Source organism: Thamnophis elegans, chromosome 14 (genome assembly GCF_009769535.1).
Source record: "Thamnophis elegans isolate rThaEle1 chromosome 14, rThaEle1.pri, whole genome shotgun sequence".
Taxonomy (NCBI): Eukaryota; Metazoa; Chordata; class Lepidosauria; order Squamata; family Colubridae; genus Thamnophis; species Thamnophis elegans.
Window position 1 is genome coordinate 6,743,726 of NC_045554.1, and position 18,953 is coordinate 6,762,678.

Genomic DNA, 18,953 nt, shown 5'->3' on the forward strand with positions numbered 1-18,953 from the left:
GCAGCGTTTTTACGGACAATACATACTGTCTTGGTGGAGCAGATTTCTTCCTCGTTTGGCAACGCCACCGAAGGAATCAAGCTTTTCCCGGTCTTTTTGAAAAGTGCCTCTGGAGGGGAAGAAAGTCATGTTATCCTTGCTTCTGAAATGCACCTGGCTGTTGTTTTTGAAATCATCTCGTTAAATAGTCCTTCTTGGAAGGAGGGAAATATGAATTTACAAATGGCATATCTAGATTAGATGAACAGAATTGGAAGGGACCTTGTAGGTCATCTAATCGAACCCCCTGTTTAAGCAGAAGACCCTATGCCATTTCTGACAGAGGGCAGTCCAGTCTCTTCTTGAAAGCTTCCAGTGATGATCTCACACAACTTCTGAAGGCAAGCTTCAACAGATGAACAGTGTTGGAAGGGACCTTGTGCCGGAATAACAGAGTTGGAAGGGACCTTGTAGGTCATCTAATCCAGCCCCCTGTTTAAGCAGGAGACCCTATGCCATTTCTGACAAAGGACAGTCCAGTCTCTTCTTGAAAGCTTCCAATGATGAAGCTCCTGAAGGCAACTTCCGTTCCATTGCTTGATTGTTCTCACTGTCAGAAAATTTCTCCTTATTTCTAGGTTGAATCTCTCCTTGGTCAGTTTCCATCCATTATTCCTTGTTTGGCCTTCAGGTGCTTTGGAAAATAGCTTGACCCCCCCTCTCCTCTCTGTGGCAGCCCCTGCCTCAAATATTGGAAGACTGCTATCATGTTTCCCCTGGTCCTTCCCTTCACTAGACTAGCCAGGCCCAGTTCCTGCAACCAAAATCTAAATCTAAATCCAATCTAAATCTCACCAAAGGGGTTTCCTATTTTTCTACTTGCATTTTTTACGTGCTTTCGAACTGCTAGGTTGGCAGAAGCTGGGACAAGTCACAGGAGCTCACTCTGTTATGCAACGCTAGGGATTCGAACTACCGACCTTTCTGATCAACAAGCTCAGCTTCTTAGCCACTGAGCCACCTAGAGGTGGAGCTCCTATCTCACAATCAGGGAGGCTGTGAGTTCAATCCTAGGTAGAGGCAGATATTTCTCTCTTTGGGCACAATGAGAATATATCTGTTGAACAAAACTCAGCATTGGCGACAGGGACGGCATCCGGCCATTAAATCACTCTGCTAGCTCATTAAAAAAAACTCCCACTAAATATTCCCGCAAGATAGGATTGGAATCCAGAAAATTTATCGCAGATTATAAATCTAAATCCAATCTAAATCTCTCAAGACAGAAAAAATACACCAATTCTGTAACCAAAGGGAAGGGAAAACAACTTGTTACGCACCTTAGGTTGCTAAAAAGTTTTCAAACATCTCTGTGGGGGGGGGGAAAGAGTAATTTGCCGCTTACCTGAAGACACTCACCTACGTTTTTGTGATCCAGCAAAGAGACTGATGTCACTGGCTGCTTCTTTGCCTTGGAGTTCAGTTTCCTTCTGGCCAGGAAAATCTCTTTGATGGGCTGAACTGCACAATAAATCAAATCATCATCATCTTCTTCATATGGAATCAGATTACCCCATCCCTTATGAAAAGAAGCACTAGGGATGACACGATAACAGTGTTCCAATATCTCAGGGGCTGCCACAAAGAAGAGGGAATCAAACTATTCTCCAGGGCACCTGAGTGTAGAACAAGAAGCAATGGGTGGAAACTCATCAAGGAGAGAAGCAACTTAGAACTGAGGAGAAATTTCCTGACAGTCAGAACAATTAATCAGTGGAACAACTAGCCTCCAGAAGTTGTTAATGCTCCAACACTGGAAGTTTTTAAGAAGAGATAGGATAACCATTTGTCTGAAGAGGTGTAGGGTTTCCTGCCTAAGCAGGGGGTTGGACTAGAAGACCTCCAAGGTGCCTTCCAACTATTCTCTTCCCTTCCCTTCCATTCTAATTCTACTCTATTCGCTGGACACAGCTGGCATCCCGAATAGTATTAATTCATCCTTTTTCTTCTTTTGTTCATCTCTGCATTTTTTTTTAGCTTGTCAGCCAGATGTGTATAATCTGTTGATATTTTAAGACTCTGATAATATCATTTGGAGGAGTCCCATCCTATAAAAGGAAAGGGAGGGATATCAGATCGTTCAGCAGCCCTCCGAGTCCCAATCCTGAAAGGGGGCTGGAGATTATGTTAACGTTGCGCAGGGCGGGGAGTATTAAATACATGACTGTATTTTAACTACTGGCAAACAGAAGGATAGATAAATAGAGAACACGCAATCATGTTCACCTGATCCTGTAAAGTTGGAGTCATCCGATCTTCTAAGCTAGGTGTGTCCAACTTTGGCAACTTTAAGATGCAGGGACTTCAACTCCCAGAATGCTCCAGCCAGCATGAACCCTAACTCATTAAAATACAGTTGATTTATATCAGGTGTAGCCAAGCTTGGCCACTTTAAAGTTCATGGACTTCAGCTTCCAGAATTCCCCAGCCAGCATGTATTCTGGAAGCTGAAGTCTACAGATCTTGAAGCTGACAAGCACGGACATCCAAGCTATTCCAAGGTATAGTGTGAATTCTAAAGTGTGTATTCTAAAGTGCGTCTAGTTAAGGCTGTGGTTTTCCCAGTTGCAATGGATGGCTGTGAAAGTTGGACCATAATAGCAATAGCAATAGCAGTTAGACTTATACACCGCTTCATAGGGCTTTCAGCCCTCTCTAAGCGGTTTACAGAGTCAGCATATCGCCCCCACAGTCTGGGTCCTCATTTCACCCACCTCGGAAGGATGGAAGGCTGAGTCAACCTTGAGCCGGTGAGATTTGAACCGCCGAACTGCAGCTAACAGTCAGCTGAAGTGGCCTGCAGTACTGCACTCTAACTACTGCGCCACCTCGGCTCTAAGAAAGGCTGAGCGCCAAAGAACGGAGGCCTTTGAACTCTGGTGCTGGAGAAGACTCCTGCATTGAGTCCCTTGGAGCGCAAGGCCATCCAACCGGTCAGTCCTAGAGGAGATCAACCCTGGCTGCTCTTTAGAAGGCCAGATCCTGAAGAGGAAACTCAAAGACTTTGGCCACCTAATGAGAAGGAAGAAGGACTCCCTGGAGAAGAGCCTCATGCTGGGAACGATGGAGGGCAAAAGAAGAAGAAGGGGACGGCAGAGAAGGAGGTGGATGGATGGAGTCACCGAAGCAGTCGGCGTGAGCTTAAATGGATTCCAGAGGATGACAGAGGACAGGAAGGCCTGGAGGAACGTTGTCCATGGGGTTGCGATGGGTCGGACACAACTTTGCAACTAATAACAACAATTCTAAGGCAAATCGAAGCAATTAAATTAACCATGGCAACTTCAACGTAGATGGGCATCGGCTGATTGTGGGACTTAAATATGACTTGAGATATGGAAACACCCTTCTTTATCCCATGTAGTGGTCACTTCACTTGTACACACCTGGTGGGATTTCCGCCTTGCCACTCGGAGGACGCCACGAAAGGGCCTTGGGGCTACCGATCCTCTCGCCATCTTGGTGCTGTCCTCGAAAACCAGAAAGAGAAGGAGGACAGATAAGAAAACCTCTTGTTTAGGGAGTTTCTCATTCACCCAGGTCATAGTTCTCCCAAAGGTCAATTGCATCATTAATTCTCTTTTAATTACCCCATAATCCCTTCCAGGGTGGAGTCTTCCCCTCTAGGCCACCGCACCACCCAGGTAGAGCTCTTATATCATCATCATCATCATCTTTTAACAAGGCCATCATAACCCCTTGCAGGGTGGAGTCTGGGCATCTGAATGGAGCGGAGTGTTTACTGGCCAGATGCCGTCCCTGTTGCCAATGGGGATTTTTTTTCCAGCAGATATATTCCCATCATGACCAGAGAGAGAAATATCTTCCTCTACCTAGGATGGAACTCCCAGCCTCCTGATTGCGAGGCGAGAGCTCCGCCTCTAAGCCATTGCACCACTCAATTACATTATTATTAATATTTTTTTTTTAAAAAAATCTTGCAGATTTTGTCTTGTTCCTGCTCCAGCAATTTTCCTCCTCCGGCAATTCTACCAAAGGTGCTTTTTTTTTTGGACTCAAGGACCAGAATTGGTAACTGGAAAATATCAAACAAAGCAAGGAATTTGATAATATAGGATAGAGATCTGTTGTGGCCCAGCAGGAGCCGTTGGAGTCGGCTCTGGACGATGTGGAGGACCCTGGGCAGGGTTCAGACTCCGAGCAGGGACCAGAGAGGCTGGTTGGCCACCAGGAGGCGCCTGAGGCATGGAGCAGCGGTGAAAGCCAAAGGGAGTTTGTCCCTGACGTCAGGCACTGGAGCAGTGGTGAAGACGTCAGGCCCTGGAGCAGTGGGGAGGAGCTAAGGGAGTTGGTCCCGGACGCCAGGCAGAGACGGGCAGATAAGCGCCGGCAGCAATTACGGAGACATAGAAGATAATCGGGCCCAGGTGGTTGTGATTAGGCTCCTCCCAAGAGAGTATATAAGAAGAGACTTTGGGAGGAGACCTTTTGCAGGACACAACCGTTTTACTAAAGCTGGAGAAGCTCTTGTGTGTATCTCTTATCTGTGGGAGTCTGGGTTGCTGCCAAAGCCTTGTCTGTGAGTAATTACTGTAAATAAAGTGGCTAACAGTAACCTTGTGTCGGCGTGACTCACCGTACGGAGGGGGGATCAGAACAGAGATCATTTCGAAATACCAGCGCCAACTTACCATCCTGGCAAGGGTGAGGGCCGTCGGCTTTGGAAATGGTACTTTGGAAGATCTGGTCTTATTTTCCCCCTTCTTTAGTGGTGAGAGGTCATCGACTATGGAAGATGACTGGTTCCTTGAAAGGTTTCCCGACTTCTGCCTTAAAGATTCCACTAACATGGCACACTAGAAACAAACCCACAATCCCCAAAACCATTGAGGTTTGCTTGAGAGTTCAGATTTCATGGCAGAACCTAACCCGTAACGAATTCAAAAGGAAATCAGTAGCAAATCTTTCCCATTTAAAGGGAGATTCGTGAAGTGCGTCTAACATCAAGAGCCATGGTGGCGCAGTGGTTAGAATGCAGTACTGCAGGCTACGTCTGCTGCCTGCCTGCAATTTGGCAGTTCGAATCTCACCAGGCTCAAAATTGACTCAGCTTTCCATCCTGCCGAGGTGGGTAAAATGAGGACCCAGATCGTTGGGGGCCATAGGCAGACTCTATAAACCGCTTAGAGAGGGCTGTAAAAGCACTGTGAAGCGGTATATGTCTAAGTCCTATTGTTCTTCCTTTTCTTCCTTTTTTCCTCCCGCCTTCCTTCCTTCCTTCCATGGTGTGCAGTGGTTAAAGTGCAGTATTGCAGGCTAACTCTGCCCACTGTCAGGAGTTCGATCCTGACCGGCTCAAGGTTGACTCAGCTTTCCATCCTTCTGAGGTCATTAACATGAGAACCCAGATTGTTGGGGGCGATATGCTGATTCTGTAAACCACTTAGAGAGGGCTGTAAAGCACTGTGAAGCGGTATATAAGTCTAAGGGCTATTGCTGTTGCTAACCTGGGAACAGGCCAGAGCAAAATTTGTAAATGAATTCCTGTTCTCCGCACCAAAAAACCCCATACAGACATCGGTACATTATTTCTCGGAGTATGAATTGTTGTTCTTCTTTAAATCTATTTCCATGGATGGAAAAGAGTTGAGATTAAATAAATTAATGGGTTCTGAAGTCTGGGTCTACTGTAAATTGGGAAACATGCTTCTTGCTCTTACTTTGGTATTTTTATCATCCATTATGATTACCAGATTTCTGCGGCAAAAATCCCAACCACCACTAGAGGGCCACAAGGAGTGAGAGATTTCAGGGTGCCTTTGCTGCCATCTTGTGGTCATTTATATTTACCTAGCTCAAATCTAGTAAATCCTAGAAACTGACATGGGGAATGCAAGTTGACCTCAATGGTTGTGCAAAATGCTACATCCAGGTGATCAAACCACTGCATCCTCCTCGTGGTAAAGAGAGGTAGCTACCTTGTGTGAGTAATGAACTGCTTTCTCCATTTCTGATAGGATAAGGCTGATGTCATCACTTTCGTTGATACCTCGGTATCCGCAAGGCAAGGAGGAATTAAAAAAAAAACAAAATATAAACTCCTAAGTTTTGAAATTTGATGCAATCCAATTTTTACAAAAATGGTAAGAACACACAACCACACAGGTACACATACACAGAATACCTTCTGGGACATTTTGGGAAGGCTACAATTTTTTTGATGGAGGCTAAGAGAGATCAAGTTCATGTAATCCTTGATATTTTACGAGAAATATTCGGAAAGTGAGGAGGTTGCAGAGGAAGATGGGCCAGTCCTGGAGTCTGGGGAAGGCTCTGAAGAGGGCTCTGTGTCGGAGGCAGAGAGGGGGCCAGGGCCGTCTGACAGTTATCAGCTGCCTTCAGAGTCAGACATCAGTGAGGCAGAAGAACAGCTGGAGCCTGTTCCCATGCGCAGAGTTGCCAGACGAAGGGAAGAGTTAAAGAACAGGGGTTGACTTGGGAGTAAGGCTACAGGTAAAGGATGAATGGCCTCTCCCAGAGGAAATAAAAGAGGAGCAAAAGGGGAGTGGAGTTTGCAGGAGACCATTCGTTCGCTTAATTGGCTTGTGACTCTCGAAGACTCCTTATCAAGTTTTGCAAATATTGGCCTGTCAGCTGAGGGTCAGTATGAGCAGAATTCACAGTAAATTAATCAAATGGGTTTTTGTCATCTCATGCTGTTGGGAAGCCTCGCTCCTTCTTTCTCCTCCTCCTATTTCTTCTCTTCCTATCTTCCCCTCCTCCTTCTTTCTTTTCCCCTTCTCTTCTCCTCTCCACCTCCTTTCTCCTCCTCCAATCACCCAGGACCCCACAATACTGAATGACATGCTACATCTGTTTCACCATGGACCTAGAACTGATTTACTCACACAGTAAAAGAAAAAAAAAAGTGATTTATAACATTCCTCACTCAAAGCTCCTCCGAAGGCTAAAACAGTGTTCTGAGCTAGACTTCCCCAAAAAGCAAAAGGGAGATTCCTGGTCCTGACAAAACCCCTTTTATTAAACGAATGTGAATTCCTCTCGTTCACATTCAGCAAAGGCCTGGCAAAACAGTCTTTCAAAGGAATATTTATGACCACAGACCTTATCTATCTTGGAAAGCTGCCAGGTCAATATTTTCCAAATGAGGCGCTGTGCAAGGAAAGACATGGGCACAGAGTCTCTGAGATTCACGGACAGATCTTCACACTCCTGGAACGAATCTAACGACCAAATGAAGGAATTGTTTCCTGTGAAAGCCCCCTCCTCTTTCGCTCCTCTTTTATTTCCTATGGGAGGGGCCATTCACCGTCCACCTGTGGGTTTACTCCTGAGTCGACCCTGATTTCTTAGCTCTTCTTCCGGCAGCTCTGCCAATGCGCACACTGGGAACAGGCTCCAGCTGTTCCTCTGCCTCACTGATGTTTAGCTCCATAGGCACCTGATCACTGCCAGACAGCCTCCGCCCTGTCTCTGCCTCTGACACAAAGCCCTCGCCCAAGTCTTCCCCAGCCTCCAGGACTGGCCCATGTTCCTCCCCAACCTCTTCACTGTCCGACTCTGCCGCCAGTTCTGCTGGCCGCTGGCGGGTCACAACAAACAGAAAGATAGAGATCAACCCTTGAAGAAGGAAAGGTTCTATCTCAACAAGATTAAAGAGATGACTATCTCCTCAAGAGGTCCAGAGACCACTTGAGAGGATTCCCAGGTGGCACACCTTGAAGCCCATTAAAAATACGCCCAGAAATTCTACCACACCTGTTTCTCCAAACCAATGAAAACGTCCGTGGGCGGCCTGCACCATATCTTTGTAAGCGGCGGCGGTTTCTTCAGGACTCGCGTAGCGCGGTGGCAGGTCGTCTTCAAACGAAAAGGTGCCTACACTGAAGAGGCAAACATGGAGTTGCAAATCGCAGCCCCCGCAGACTTCGACCAGGTAAGAAGAGACGAGGTGCTGAAAGGCAAGGAGGCAGGAAACCCTCAAACAAAACGGACAGCATCATTTGACACGAATTGAATTGGACTCTTAGACCGCGTCGATCCCTTGCTTGAAAAGGGGTTTCGTGTCCATTGAAAGAACCAATTTTTATACAATTCATGGGGCGATAAGTGGATTTGCCCCCCAAAGGGATTTGCCCATGTATTTTGCCAATAGGGAAGGTAGATAGGGCGGGCTGGAAAAGTCAGCACCCTCCTAACCATAACAATGCGCTCCGAATCCATTGGCGAGGTCCATTTTGCTGCCCGGATTCATGGGGAGCTAACCCTAACCCTAAGTGGGGTTTTCCCCCAATGGGATTTTCCCATATATTTTGCCAATAGGGAAGGTTTAGGTTTAGGTTTCATTTTATTTATATGCCGCCCTATTTCCTGCGGGACTCAGGGCGGCGCACAAACCCAAGGAGGGAAAGGGAAACACAAAAACTACAAATACAAGGCATTTAAAAACAACCAACAGCCACACGATTCGAGAGGGGAAGAGGACTCATCGACCCCAGGCCTGCCGACACAGCCAGGTTTTAATGGCTTTTCAGAAGGCCTGGAGAGAGGTGAGGGTCCGAATCTCTGCGGGGAGTCCATTCCAAAGGGCTGGAGCTGCCACAGAGAAGGCCCTCCCCCGGGTAGTAGCCAGATGACATTGGCTGGTAGACGGAACCTGGAGGAGGCCTGCCCTGTGTGATCTAATGGGTCTTTGGGAGATAATTGGCAGCAGGCGGTCTCTCAAGTACCCAGGTCCAATACTATGAAGGGCTTTATAAGTGACGACTAGCACCTTGAAGCGTATCCGGAGACCAATCGGTAACCAGTGCAGCTCGCGGAGGATAGGTGTAACGTGGGTGTACCGAGGTGCACCCACGATCACTCGCGTGGCTGCATTCTGGACGAGCTGAAGTCTCCGAATGCTCTTCAAGGGCTGCCCCATGTAGAGCGCATTGCAGTAGGAAGGTAGATAGGGCAGGCTGGAACTGTCGGCACCTTCCTAAGCATAACAATGTGCTCCGAATCCATTGGCAATATCCATTTTGCTCCCCAAATTCATGGGGAACTAACCCTAAGTGGGTTTTTCCCCCAATGGGATTTGCCCATGTATTTTTGCCAGGGAAGGTATAAAGGGCGGGCTGGAACAGTCGGCACCCTCCTAAGCATAACAATGCGCTCTGAATCCGTTGGCGATGTCCATTTTGCTCCCCGAATTCATGGGGAGCTAACCCTAACCCTAACCCTAAGTGGGTTTTTCCCCCAATGGGATTTTCCAATGTATTTTACTGGGTGGTACTGATTGAGGGCAAAAGAAAAAGTGGACGACAGAGAATGAGGTGGCTGGATGGAGTCACCGAAGCAGTTGGTGTGAGCTTAAATGGACTTCAGGAGGCCTGGTGGAAGGTTGTTCATGGAGTCCGATGGGTCAGACATGACTTCGCAACTAACAATAACAATGACAAAGGCCTTTGACGTTTCTTATTAAGAGTTCAGGACATTGCCTAAACCAGTGGTAGTCAACCTGGTCCCTACCGTCCACTAGTGGGCGTTCCAGCTTTCATGGTGGGCGGTAGGGGTTTGCTGTAACTCTGCTTTATAAATTTTATAAAGTTACTTCCCTACTTTATAAATCAACCTTACTGTGGAACCGGTGGGCAGTTCGAAAATTTTACTACTAACAGAGATACTAAAGTGGGCGGTAGGTATAAAAAGGTTGACTACTCCTGGCCTAAACTGATTTGGGAAGTCCACCTACCGTCTCCTGATCAGGCACTCCAGCTGCCAACAGGTACACGCCTTGAGATTTGTGCTTGTCTTTATCTTTAAAGTTCACCTCCACAGCTCTTTTGAGGGCCTTCAGAACATTTCTGGAGCCCTTACAGCGTAGACACAACACCCATCTAGAAAAAAAAACCACACATCAGCCATGTTCTCCTTGGATATTCCACAGCTGTTTAGTGGCCCACAACGGTTGAAGCTTGGGACATCAAGAACCAGCGGCACCATTCAAAGGATGGAGAAGGTCCAAATGGTGGCTTTGATTGGACCGTTGAGCACAACTTGCCAAAGGTTGGACACCCCACGTTTTGCTCATTGATTTGGACTGAAGTAAGTAGAAAAATATATAGATGTAACAATAGCACTTATATACAGCTTTACAGTGCTTCACAGCCCTCTCAAAGAGGTTTACAGAGTCAGCCTCTCTTGGCCCAAACAATTTGGGTCCTCACTTTACCAACCTCGGAAGGATGGAAGGCTGACTCAACCATGTGATGGGCAGGATCGAATTGCTGACAGTCGGCAGAGTTAGCCTGTAATACTGCATTCTAACCACTGTGCACCATGGATGGATGGGTGGGTGGGTGGGTGGATGGGTGGATGGATGGATGGAAGGAAGGAAGGAAGGAAGGAAGGTAGAATAGCCCTTAGACTTATATACCACTCACAGTGCTTTCCAGCCCTCTCGAAATGGTTTACAGAGTCAGCCTCTCTTGCCCCCAACAATTTGGGTCCTCATTTTACCAACCTCGGAAGGATGGAAGGCTGACTCAACCATGTGATGGGCAGGATCGAATTGCTGACAGTCGGCAGAGTTAGCCTGTAATACTGCATTCTAACCACTGTGCACCATGGATGGATGGATGGATGGATGGATGGGTGGAAGGAAGGAAGGAAGGATGGAAGGAAGGAAGGAAGGAAGGAAGGTAGGTAGGTAGGTAGAATACCCCTTAGACTTATATACTACTTACAGTGCTTTCCAGCCCTCTCTAAGCGGTTTACAGAGTTAGCCTCTTGCCCCTAACAATCCGGGTCCTCATTTTACCAACCATGGAAGGATGGAAGGCTGACTCAACCATGACATGGGCAGGATCGAATTGCTGACAGTTGGCAGAGTTAGCCTGTAATACTGCATTCTAACAACTGTGCACCATGGATGGATGGATGGATGGATGGATGGATGGATGGATGGATGGAAGGAAGGAAGGAAGGAAGGAAGGAAGGAAGGATGGATAGATAGATAGATATAGAGATCGATAGATAGAAGATAGATAGATAGATCGATAGATAGAAAATAGATAGTAGATAGATAGATAGATAGATAGATAGATAGATAGATAGAAGATAGATAGTAGATAGATAGATAGATAGATAGATAGATAGATGATAGATAGATAGATAGATAGATAGATAGATAGATAGATAGATAGATAGATAGATAGATAGATATTGATAGAGGTAGATAGGTAGGTATAGATAGATAAATAGATAATAGATGGATAGACAGAAACAGTGAGAGACAGAGAGATATATAGACATAGAGAGAGAGATGAGGCATAGATAGCAATAGCATTTATGCAGTAGCATTTAGACATATACCACTTCACAGCCCTCTCTAAGCAGTTGACAAAGTCAGCCTCTTGCCCCCAACAATCTGGGTCCTCATTTTACCCACCTCAGAAGGACGCAAGGCTGAGTCAACCTTGAGCCTGGTGAGATTTGAACTGCCAAATTGTAGGCAGCCGGCAGTCAGAAGAAGCAGCCTGCAGTACTGCAGTCTGACCACTGCGCCACCACGGCTCATCGTCATAGTCCCAAAAGATGCTTCTTTTCTTCCTTGTGTTTCTTTGAAGACCTTCTGCTTCTCATCCAAGAAGCTTCTCCACAACCTTCAGAAGCTTCTTGGATGAGAAGCGAAGTGTCTTCAAAGAGAAACAAGAGAGTCCAGTGGCCTCTTGGAAAAAAAAAAACACCTTTGGGATAACCGTGACCTTGAAGGACAGAGAATCTGCGCAGACATACAGGCGTAGTCCTTTACCTCCAAGCACTCTGTAAATTGTCTGGATGAGGTGGGACCATTTCAGGTTGCCAAGCCATAACTTCGCTTCCAAAGCTGCAAAAGAAATATGGAATCAGCCAACAGCTATGACTTGTTGGGAGAATAAATTAGTTGCCCCAAGTTCTCCTGCGTGAGCAGGGGTCTGGACTAGAAGACCTCTGAGGTCCCTTCCAGCCGTGGCACGACAAAACCGCGGTCCACTAAAGCGCGCCCGATTAAAGCGCGTACCTGACGTCATCAGCAGCGCGACAAATACGACCGCGGAGAAAAAAGGGCGCTTTAAAAAGCGCTTTGAAAGCAAGCCGATTCACGTTAAGGTAAGGGTTAGGTTTAGGGTTAGGGTTAGGTTAAAGGTTAGGGTTAGGTTTAGGGTTAGGTTAAGCGTTAGGGTTAGGTTTAGGGTTAGGTTAAGGGTTAGCGTTAGGTTTAGCGTTAGGTTTAGGGTTAGGGTTAGGTTAAGGGTTAGGGTTAGGGTTAGGGTTAGGTTTAGGGTTAGGTTAAGGGTTAGCGTTAGATTTAGGGTTAGGTTTAGGGTTAGGTTTAGGGTTAGGGTTAGGTTTACGCGTTAATTTTAGCTTTACCACTCACAGCGTGCTTTTTTCGTCGCGCTGTGATGACTTCAGGTACGCGGTTTCGTGGTGGAACCCCTTCCAGCTCTATCCCCTCCTACGGAATATTTATTTCCTGAAAAATATGATCTAGTTAAAAAAAAAATGATCAAAGCGGGGAGGGAAGCCACTTACGCCACGATGTTGAAGAACTCCTTGCTTGCCATTTGCTCTTCCAGCAAAAGGCGTAAAGAATGTTGGATATGAAAGATGTAAGAGGAATTCGTTTTGGAGATGTCTACCAAGACCACCACCCTGAAATGTTGAAATGTTGAAATGTTTATTGCATTTGTATGCCCCCCTATCCCGAGAGACTCCGGGCGGCTAACAAGCAAGGGGGGAAAGGGGAATACAAACAAAAGACAAAACAGGCAAGTTAAAAACAGAACAACAGTCACAACAGTTTAAGTGGGGCCAAGAACTCATCAGCCCCAGGCCTGCCGGAACAGCCAGGTCTTAGTGGCTTTGCGGAAAGCCGGAAGGGTGGTGAGGGTCCGGATCTCCACGGGGAGATCGTTCCAAAGGGCCGGAGCAGCCACAGGATCTAATTGGTCGTAGGGAGGTGATTGGCAGGAGGCGGTCTCTCAAGTACCCAGGTCCAATACCATGTAGGGCTTTAAAAGTAACAACTAGCACCTTGAAGCGTGTCCGGAGACCAACAGATAGCCAGTGCAGCTCGCGAAGGATAGGTGTAACGTGGGTGTACCGAGGTGCACCCACAATCGCTCGCGCGGCCGCGTTCTGGACAAGCTGAAGTCTCCGAATGCTCTTCAAGGGCAGCCCCATGTAGAGCGTGTTACAGCAGAAAGGAAAAACCAAAAGCTGCTAATGTTTCCTCGCTCTTCTTTTTTTAAGGACTAGATTCACACAATCACGTTAATTTCCCTGCGTTTCGTTTCCCTTCTTTTCCCTTCTTTAAGCAGCCTTGTGAAACCAAGGAAGGTGGAAGAGAAACCCTGATACGTTCCCCTCGCACATATGTGCTAGTCGTTCCCGACTCTAGGGGGCGGTGCTCATCTCCGTTTCAAAGCCGAAGAGCCAGCGTTGTCCGAAGACGTCTCCGTGGTGATGTGGCTGGCATGACTAAACGCTGAAGGCGCACGGAACGCTGTTACTTTCTCAAGAAAGGTGGTTCCTATTTTTCTACTTGCATTTTTTATGTGCTTTCGAACTGCTAGGTTGGCAGAAGCTGGGACAAGTAACGGGAGCTCACTCCGTTACGCAGCGCTAGGGATTCGAACCGCTGAACTGCCAACCTTTTTGATTGACAAGCTCCGCATCTTAGCCACTGAGCCATCCTTTGGATGTGTTATACATTATAATAAATATAATAAATAATATACATAAATAATAAATAATTACTTTATTTCCTCAAAAGTAAGCCGTAATACATCTTTTGGATAAAAAAATTAATATAAGACCCGGTCTTATTTTGGGGAAAACACAGTATTATTTTAGCACATGCACCGGGAAATTTCCCTCCTATTAAACCAGGTTGTGAAGAATTGAAAAGGGATTGATCAAGAGGAACAGATAGATGTAGAAATAAAAGGCAAGATGGCATTTGAACTGGATGGAAGTCCAATCTTGGTACCTGTTTTCACAAACTGTTCCCCAAATTCTTCTGCTGGAAAGAGACAGCCAATCAATGCGTCTCTCGTACATCTTCACCGTCTGCCTGAGTTGCTTCTGTGAAGTCAAGGAGAAAAGATATCAACTGAAGCTATGGGCTCGTGAGGATGCAAACGTTTCAGGCAGCAAATAGTAGTAACTGTGAGAGGGATCTTGGGAGTCTTAGTGAACAAGCATTTAAATAGGATCCAGCCGTGTGCAGCAGCTGTCAAAAAAGCCAACACAGTTCTAGGCTGCATCAACAGAGGGATAGAATCACGATCAAGTGAAGGGTTAAGACCACTTTATAATGCCTTGGTAAGGCCACACTTGGAATACTGCATTCAGTTTGGTCGCCATGATGTAAAAAAGATGTTTAGTGCAGAGAAGAGCATGGCTCTGCTTAACCATGGCTTACTGTTTCCACCTCAGTTCATCGATTTATTAAATTGATAAGCCCTCTATCTCACAGTCACAGCGACTCCGGGTGGCTTACAGTGTGATTAAAAAGGTAACAAAGATACTATGAAACCATTATGATTGTGATTATGATTAGGGGACTGAAGGCTAAAACATATGAAGAATGGTTGCAGGAACTGGGTATGTCTAGTTTAGTGAAAAGGAGGACTGGGGGTGACATGATAGCAATGTCCCAATATCTCAGGGGCTGCCCCAAAGAAGAGGGAGTCAAACTATTCTCCAAGGCACCTGAGGGCAGGACAAGAAGCAATGGGTGGAAACTAACCAAGGAGAGAAGCAACCTAGAACTAAGGAAGAATTTCCTGACAGTCAGAACAATTAATCAGTGGAACAGAAGTTGCCTCCAGAAGTTGTGAATGCTCCAACACTGGAAGTTTTTAAGAAGATGTTGGATAACCATTTGTCTGAAAGGATATAGGGTTTCCTGCCTAGGCAGGTGGTTGGACTAGAAGACCTCCAAGGTCCCTTCCAACTCTGTTATTCTATTCTATTCTATTCCAAAGTTTTGGAGTTTCTTCTCGAGACAAATTCTCATGGAAGGGTGGAGAAGGTACTTCAGAAAGCTCCCGCCATCCATGAGCAAGAGGTTCTCCCATCTTCACCTATCTACAGTACCATGCTGGCAAACCATCCTCTCTGCTCTCCTAGAATACAGATAAACCTTGATTGATGATCACAATTGGGACCAGAATTAATGTTGTGGTTAAATGAGTCACGCCTGATTTGATGATCTTTTTGCCACAGTCGTTAAGCGAATCACCGCAGTGGTTAAGGGAATCCATGCAGTTTTGTTACGCAATTCTGGCTCCCCCCCGATGGACTTTGTGCGTCGGAAGCTCACAAACGGGGATCGTGTGATGTGTCATAAATAAGTGCCAGTTGCCAAATGCACAAATTTTGTATCATGGGAATACCGCAGTACTTGTAAGTTTGAGGGCAGGTTGTAAGTAGCATTTTTCAGGGCTGTTGTTAACTTCGAAGGACACACAAAGAAAAATAGTTGTAAATCGAGGACTACCTGTATAGAAATGGGATTGTGTTATGTCGCAGTTCAGAGCTTAATCGGCTGTTTAGCCCCAAGGCCAACGATGGTTAGGACGGATGACTAAAATGGACAGCTAACATCAAAAACGTCATCAAAAAAGCACAACAAAGAATGTTCTTTCTGCGCCAACTCAGAAAACTCAAACTTCCCAAAGAGCTGCTGATTCTGTTCTACAGAGGAATTATTGAGTCTGTCATCTGCACTTCCATAACTGTCTGGTTTGGCTCTGCAACCCAACAAGGCAGACACGGACATCAATGGATAATTAGAACTGCAGAAAAAACAATGGCTACCCACCTGCCTTCCATTGAGAACCTGGACACTGCAGGAGTCAAAAAGAGGGCTGGGAAAATATTTACAGACCCCTGGCATCCTGGACACAAATTGTTTCAACTCCTACACTCAAAACGAGGCTATAGAGCACTGCACACCAGAACAACTAGACACAAGGACAGGTTTTTTTTCCAAACGCCATCACTCTGCTAAACAAATAATTCCCTCAACACTGTCAAACTATTTACTAAATCTGCATTACTATTATTTATTAGTCTTCTCATCATTCCTATCATCCATTTCCTCCCACTTAGGACTGCGGGACTGTAACTTTGTTGCTTGCATCCTTACGATTTATATTGATTGTTTCCTAGTATGATTAGATTGCTTATTTGTACCCTTTGACAATCATTAAGTGTTGTACTTATGATTCCTGATGAATGTATCTTTTATTTTTTGTACACTGAGAGCATCTGCACCAAAGACAAATTCCTTGTGTGTCCAATCATATTTGGCCCATAAAGAATTATATCGTATCCTATCCTATCCTTCATTCCATTATTCTATTCTATCCTATCCTTCATTCCATTATTCCTATTCTATTCTATTCCATTTTTCTATTCTATTCCATCCTATCCTATCATTCATTCCATTATTCTATTCTATTCTATCCTATCCTATCCTTCATTCCATTATTCTATCCTATCCTTCATTCCATTATTCCTATTCTATTCTATTCCATTTTTCTATTCTATTCCATCCTATCCTATCATTCATTCCATTATTCTATTCTATTCTCTTATTCTATTCTATCCTATCCTATCCTATATTCCATTATTCTATTCTATCCTATTCTATCCTATTCTATCCTATTCCATTATTCTGTTCTATTCTATCCTATCCTATCCTATCCTATTCTATCCTATTCTATCCCATTCCATTATTCTATTCTATTCTATTCCATTATTCTATTCTATTCTCTTATTCTATTCTATCCTATCCTATCCTATATTCCATTATTCTATTCTATCCTATTCTATCCTATTCTATCCTATTCCATTATTCTGTTCTATTCTATCCTATCCTATTCTATCCCATTCCATTATTCTATTCTATTCTATTCCATTATTCTATTCTATTCTATCCTACTCTTATTCTATTCTATCCTCTTCTCTCCTTCATTCTATTATTCTATTCTATTCTAGTCTATTATTCTATTCTATTATATCCTATTTTCCATTATTCTATTCTATTCTATCCTATTCTATGATTCTATTCTATGATTCTATTCTATTCTACTCTATTCTCTCCTATTCTATTATTCTATTCTATTCTATCCTCTCCTCTCCTTCATTCCATTATTCTATTCTATTCTATTCTATTTTTCTGTTCTATTCTATTCTCTCCTCTCCTTCATTCCATTATTCTATTCTATTCTATTCTATTCTATGACATGCAGTTTATTCACCTGGTAATCGTATAATATCGGAGGATCGACGTGAATGTTTTTCATGGTCCCATCGTGCCATTCAAACTGCATCATGGCTTTCTGCAAAGAAGAGGACAGCACAAAATCACAAAACAGATTACAGGTAGCCTTCTCCAGCCTCCAGGACTGGCCCATGTTCCTCCCCAACCTCCTCACTGTCCAAATCTGATGCCAGCTCTGCTGTCCACTGGCAGGCCACAAGAACGAACTGTGGTAAGTTGAATTGTAGACTTCGGAAGGGAGCTTACCATTAGCTGGATTCGTGGGCGCTATACGCAATTGTTCTGGACGAGAAATTTAAGATCAAACCTGCCAACGTTTACCGGATGGTGTTCTCTTGGATTCCCTGCTGACTCATCGCAGGAACGAGCGATTCCCACGAATCCCCCGACAAGCAACCCAAATCAGTTCCGCTTAAGGCCTACCCCGTGCAGAGTGGACGAGACTGTTTTGCGAAGGACCGGCACAAATTCTTCCACGGGCGAGAAAGCGTTGGGGGCTAAGACTTGGTACAGGCTGAGTTTCTTGGCTGCGGGAAGGTAAAGAAGACGACAGAGTCCAGCAACTGGTCTGAATTGGTACCGTTTCGGAGGGAAGCCTTTGGGTTCTGCCCAGGCACTACTGCTGGTTCGCTCGTGTGCGCACTCCATGCATGGTGAATGCATGCTGTGCACGCATGCGCAGTGCAATTTAATTTTTTCTGTGCATGTGCAGAACGAAAAAACAAGATCGGCTTCTACCGTACTGCCGTAAAATGGCTTCTACTCTGCAGAGCAGTGAGTCGCCACAGGGGCCGCCCAGAGAACCGGTTCGGTGGCGTGGCAGGCCTGGGTCACTGCCAGTTCCAGCGACCCAGGCTGTCAAACCACTACCGGTTCGGTCAAATCTACCTGAACCGGAAGGGAATCCACCCCTGGTTTTGCCTTACCTCGCAATCCATTGGTTTTCAACCACTCCGCGGAAGATTTGGCCAAGAAGTTGGGGATCTGGATTGCAAGAAGGCGTTCGTGCTGGAAAGGTTTGGACAGTTGCACCAGAGATGACGACCTCATGCGCTCCGCTGAATTCTGAGCAGAGACAGAGTCAGCATGTCCTCCGTCAAAAACAGGGCGTCCTTGTTCGGCTACAGGATTTCCTAGCCCTGGGCTGCAGGCAGGTAAGCGAGGCCTCTAAAAGGAACCATGGACTTACATTTGTCACTAAATTGAAGAGCGAGTCACCCATCCTGCCCTCGTAGATCTCGTTCACAACCTCCAGCACGCTCTCTGCTTTCTGCCGCTCAGAAAGAACTAGCTGAATATCTGTGCTGTTGCAAGTCTGCTTAGAGGGTGTCAAATGGAGAGACAGAGAGGGGGGGAGGGGGGAGAGGGAGAGAGAAAAGGAGAAAGGGGGGAGGAAGGGAAGGAGGAAGGAAAGGAAGGAGGGAGGGACAGAGGGAGAAGGTGGGGAGAAAGGAGGGGGGAGAGAGAGAAAGGGAAGGGAGGGAGAAAGGAAGGAAAGGAGGGGGAGGGGAGGAGGAAGAGAGGGAGAGGGAAAGAGAGGGAGAAGGAGGGGGAGGGAGAGAGGGGGAGGGAGGGAAAGGAGGGGGAGGGAGAGGGAGAAAGGGAA

At 45.8% G+C, this 18,953-nt stretch overlaps 1 protein-coding gene across 1 annotated transcript in view; it reads right to left on the reverse strand.

The window, feature by feature from the left end:
- The window catches only part of VWA3A (von Willebrand factor A domain containing 3A), a 34,845-nt gene extending 16,187 nt beyond the window's left edge, over positions 1-18,658 (reverse strand). Inside the window, exons 1-14 of the mRNA XM_032230243.1 lie at positions 18,537-18,658; positions 18,274-18,412; positions 17,771-17,874; positions 17,325-17,405; positions 14,042-14,136; positions 12,583-12,702; positions 11,819-11,893; positions 9,758-9,902; positions 7,780-7,975; positions 5,979-6,049; positions 4,692-4,856; positions 3,426-3,504; positions 1,399-1,500; positions 27-109 (exon numbers count right to left, since the gene is read on the reverse strand). Coding sequence (XP_032086134.1) covers positions 27-109; positions 1,399-1,500; positions 3,426-3,504; positions 4,692-4,856; positions 5,979-6,049; positions 7,780-7,975; positions 9,758-9,902; positions 11,819-11,893; positions 12,583-12,702; positions 14,042-14,136; positions 17,325-17,405; positions 17,771-17,874; positions 18,274-18,412; positions 18,537-18,569 — 1,488 coding nt within the window. The 5' untranslated portion in view covers positions 18,570-18,658. The remainder of the gene's footprint in view (positions 1-26; positions 110-1,398; positions 1,501-3,425; positions 3,505-4,691; positions 4,857-5,978; positions 6,050-7,779; positions 7,976-9,757; positions 9,903-11,818; positions 11,894-12,582; positions 12,703-14,041; positions 14,137-17,324; positions 17,406-17,770; positions 17,875-18,273; positions 18,413-18,536) is intronic.
- Positions 18,659-18,953: the final 295 nt, after the last annotated feature.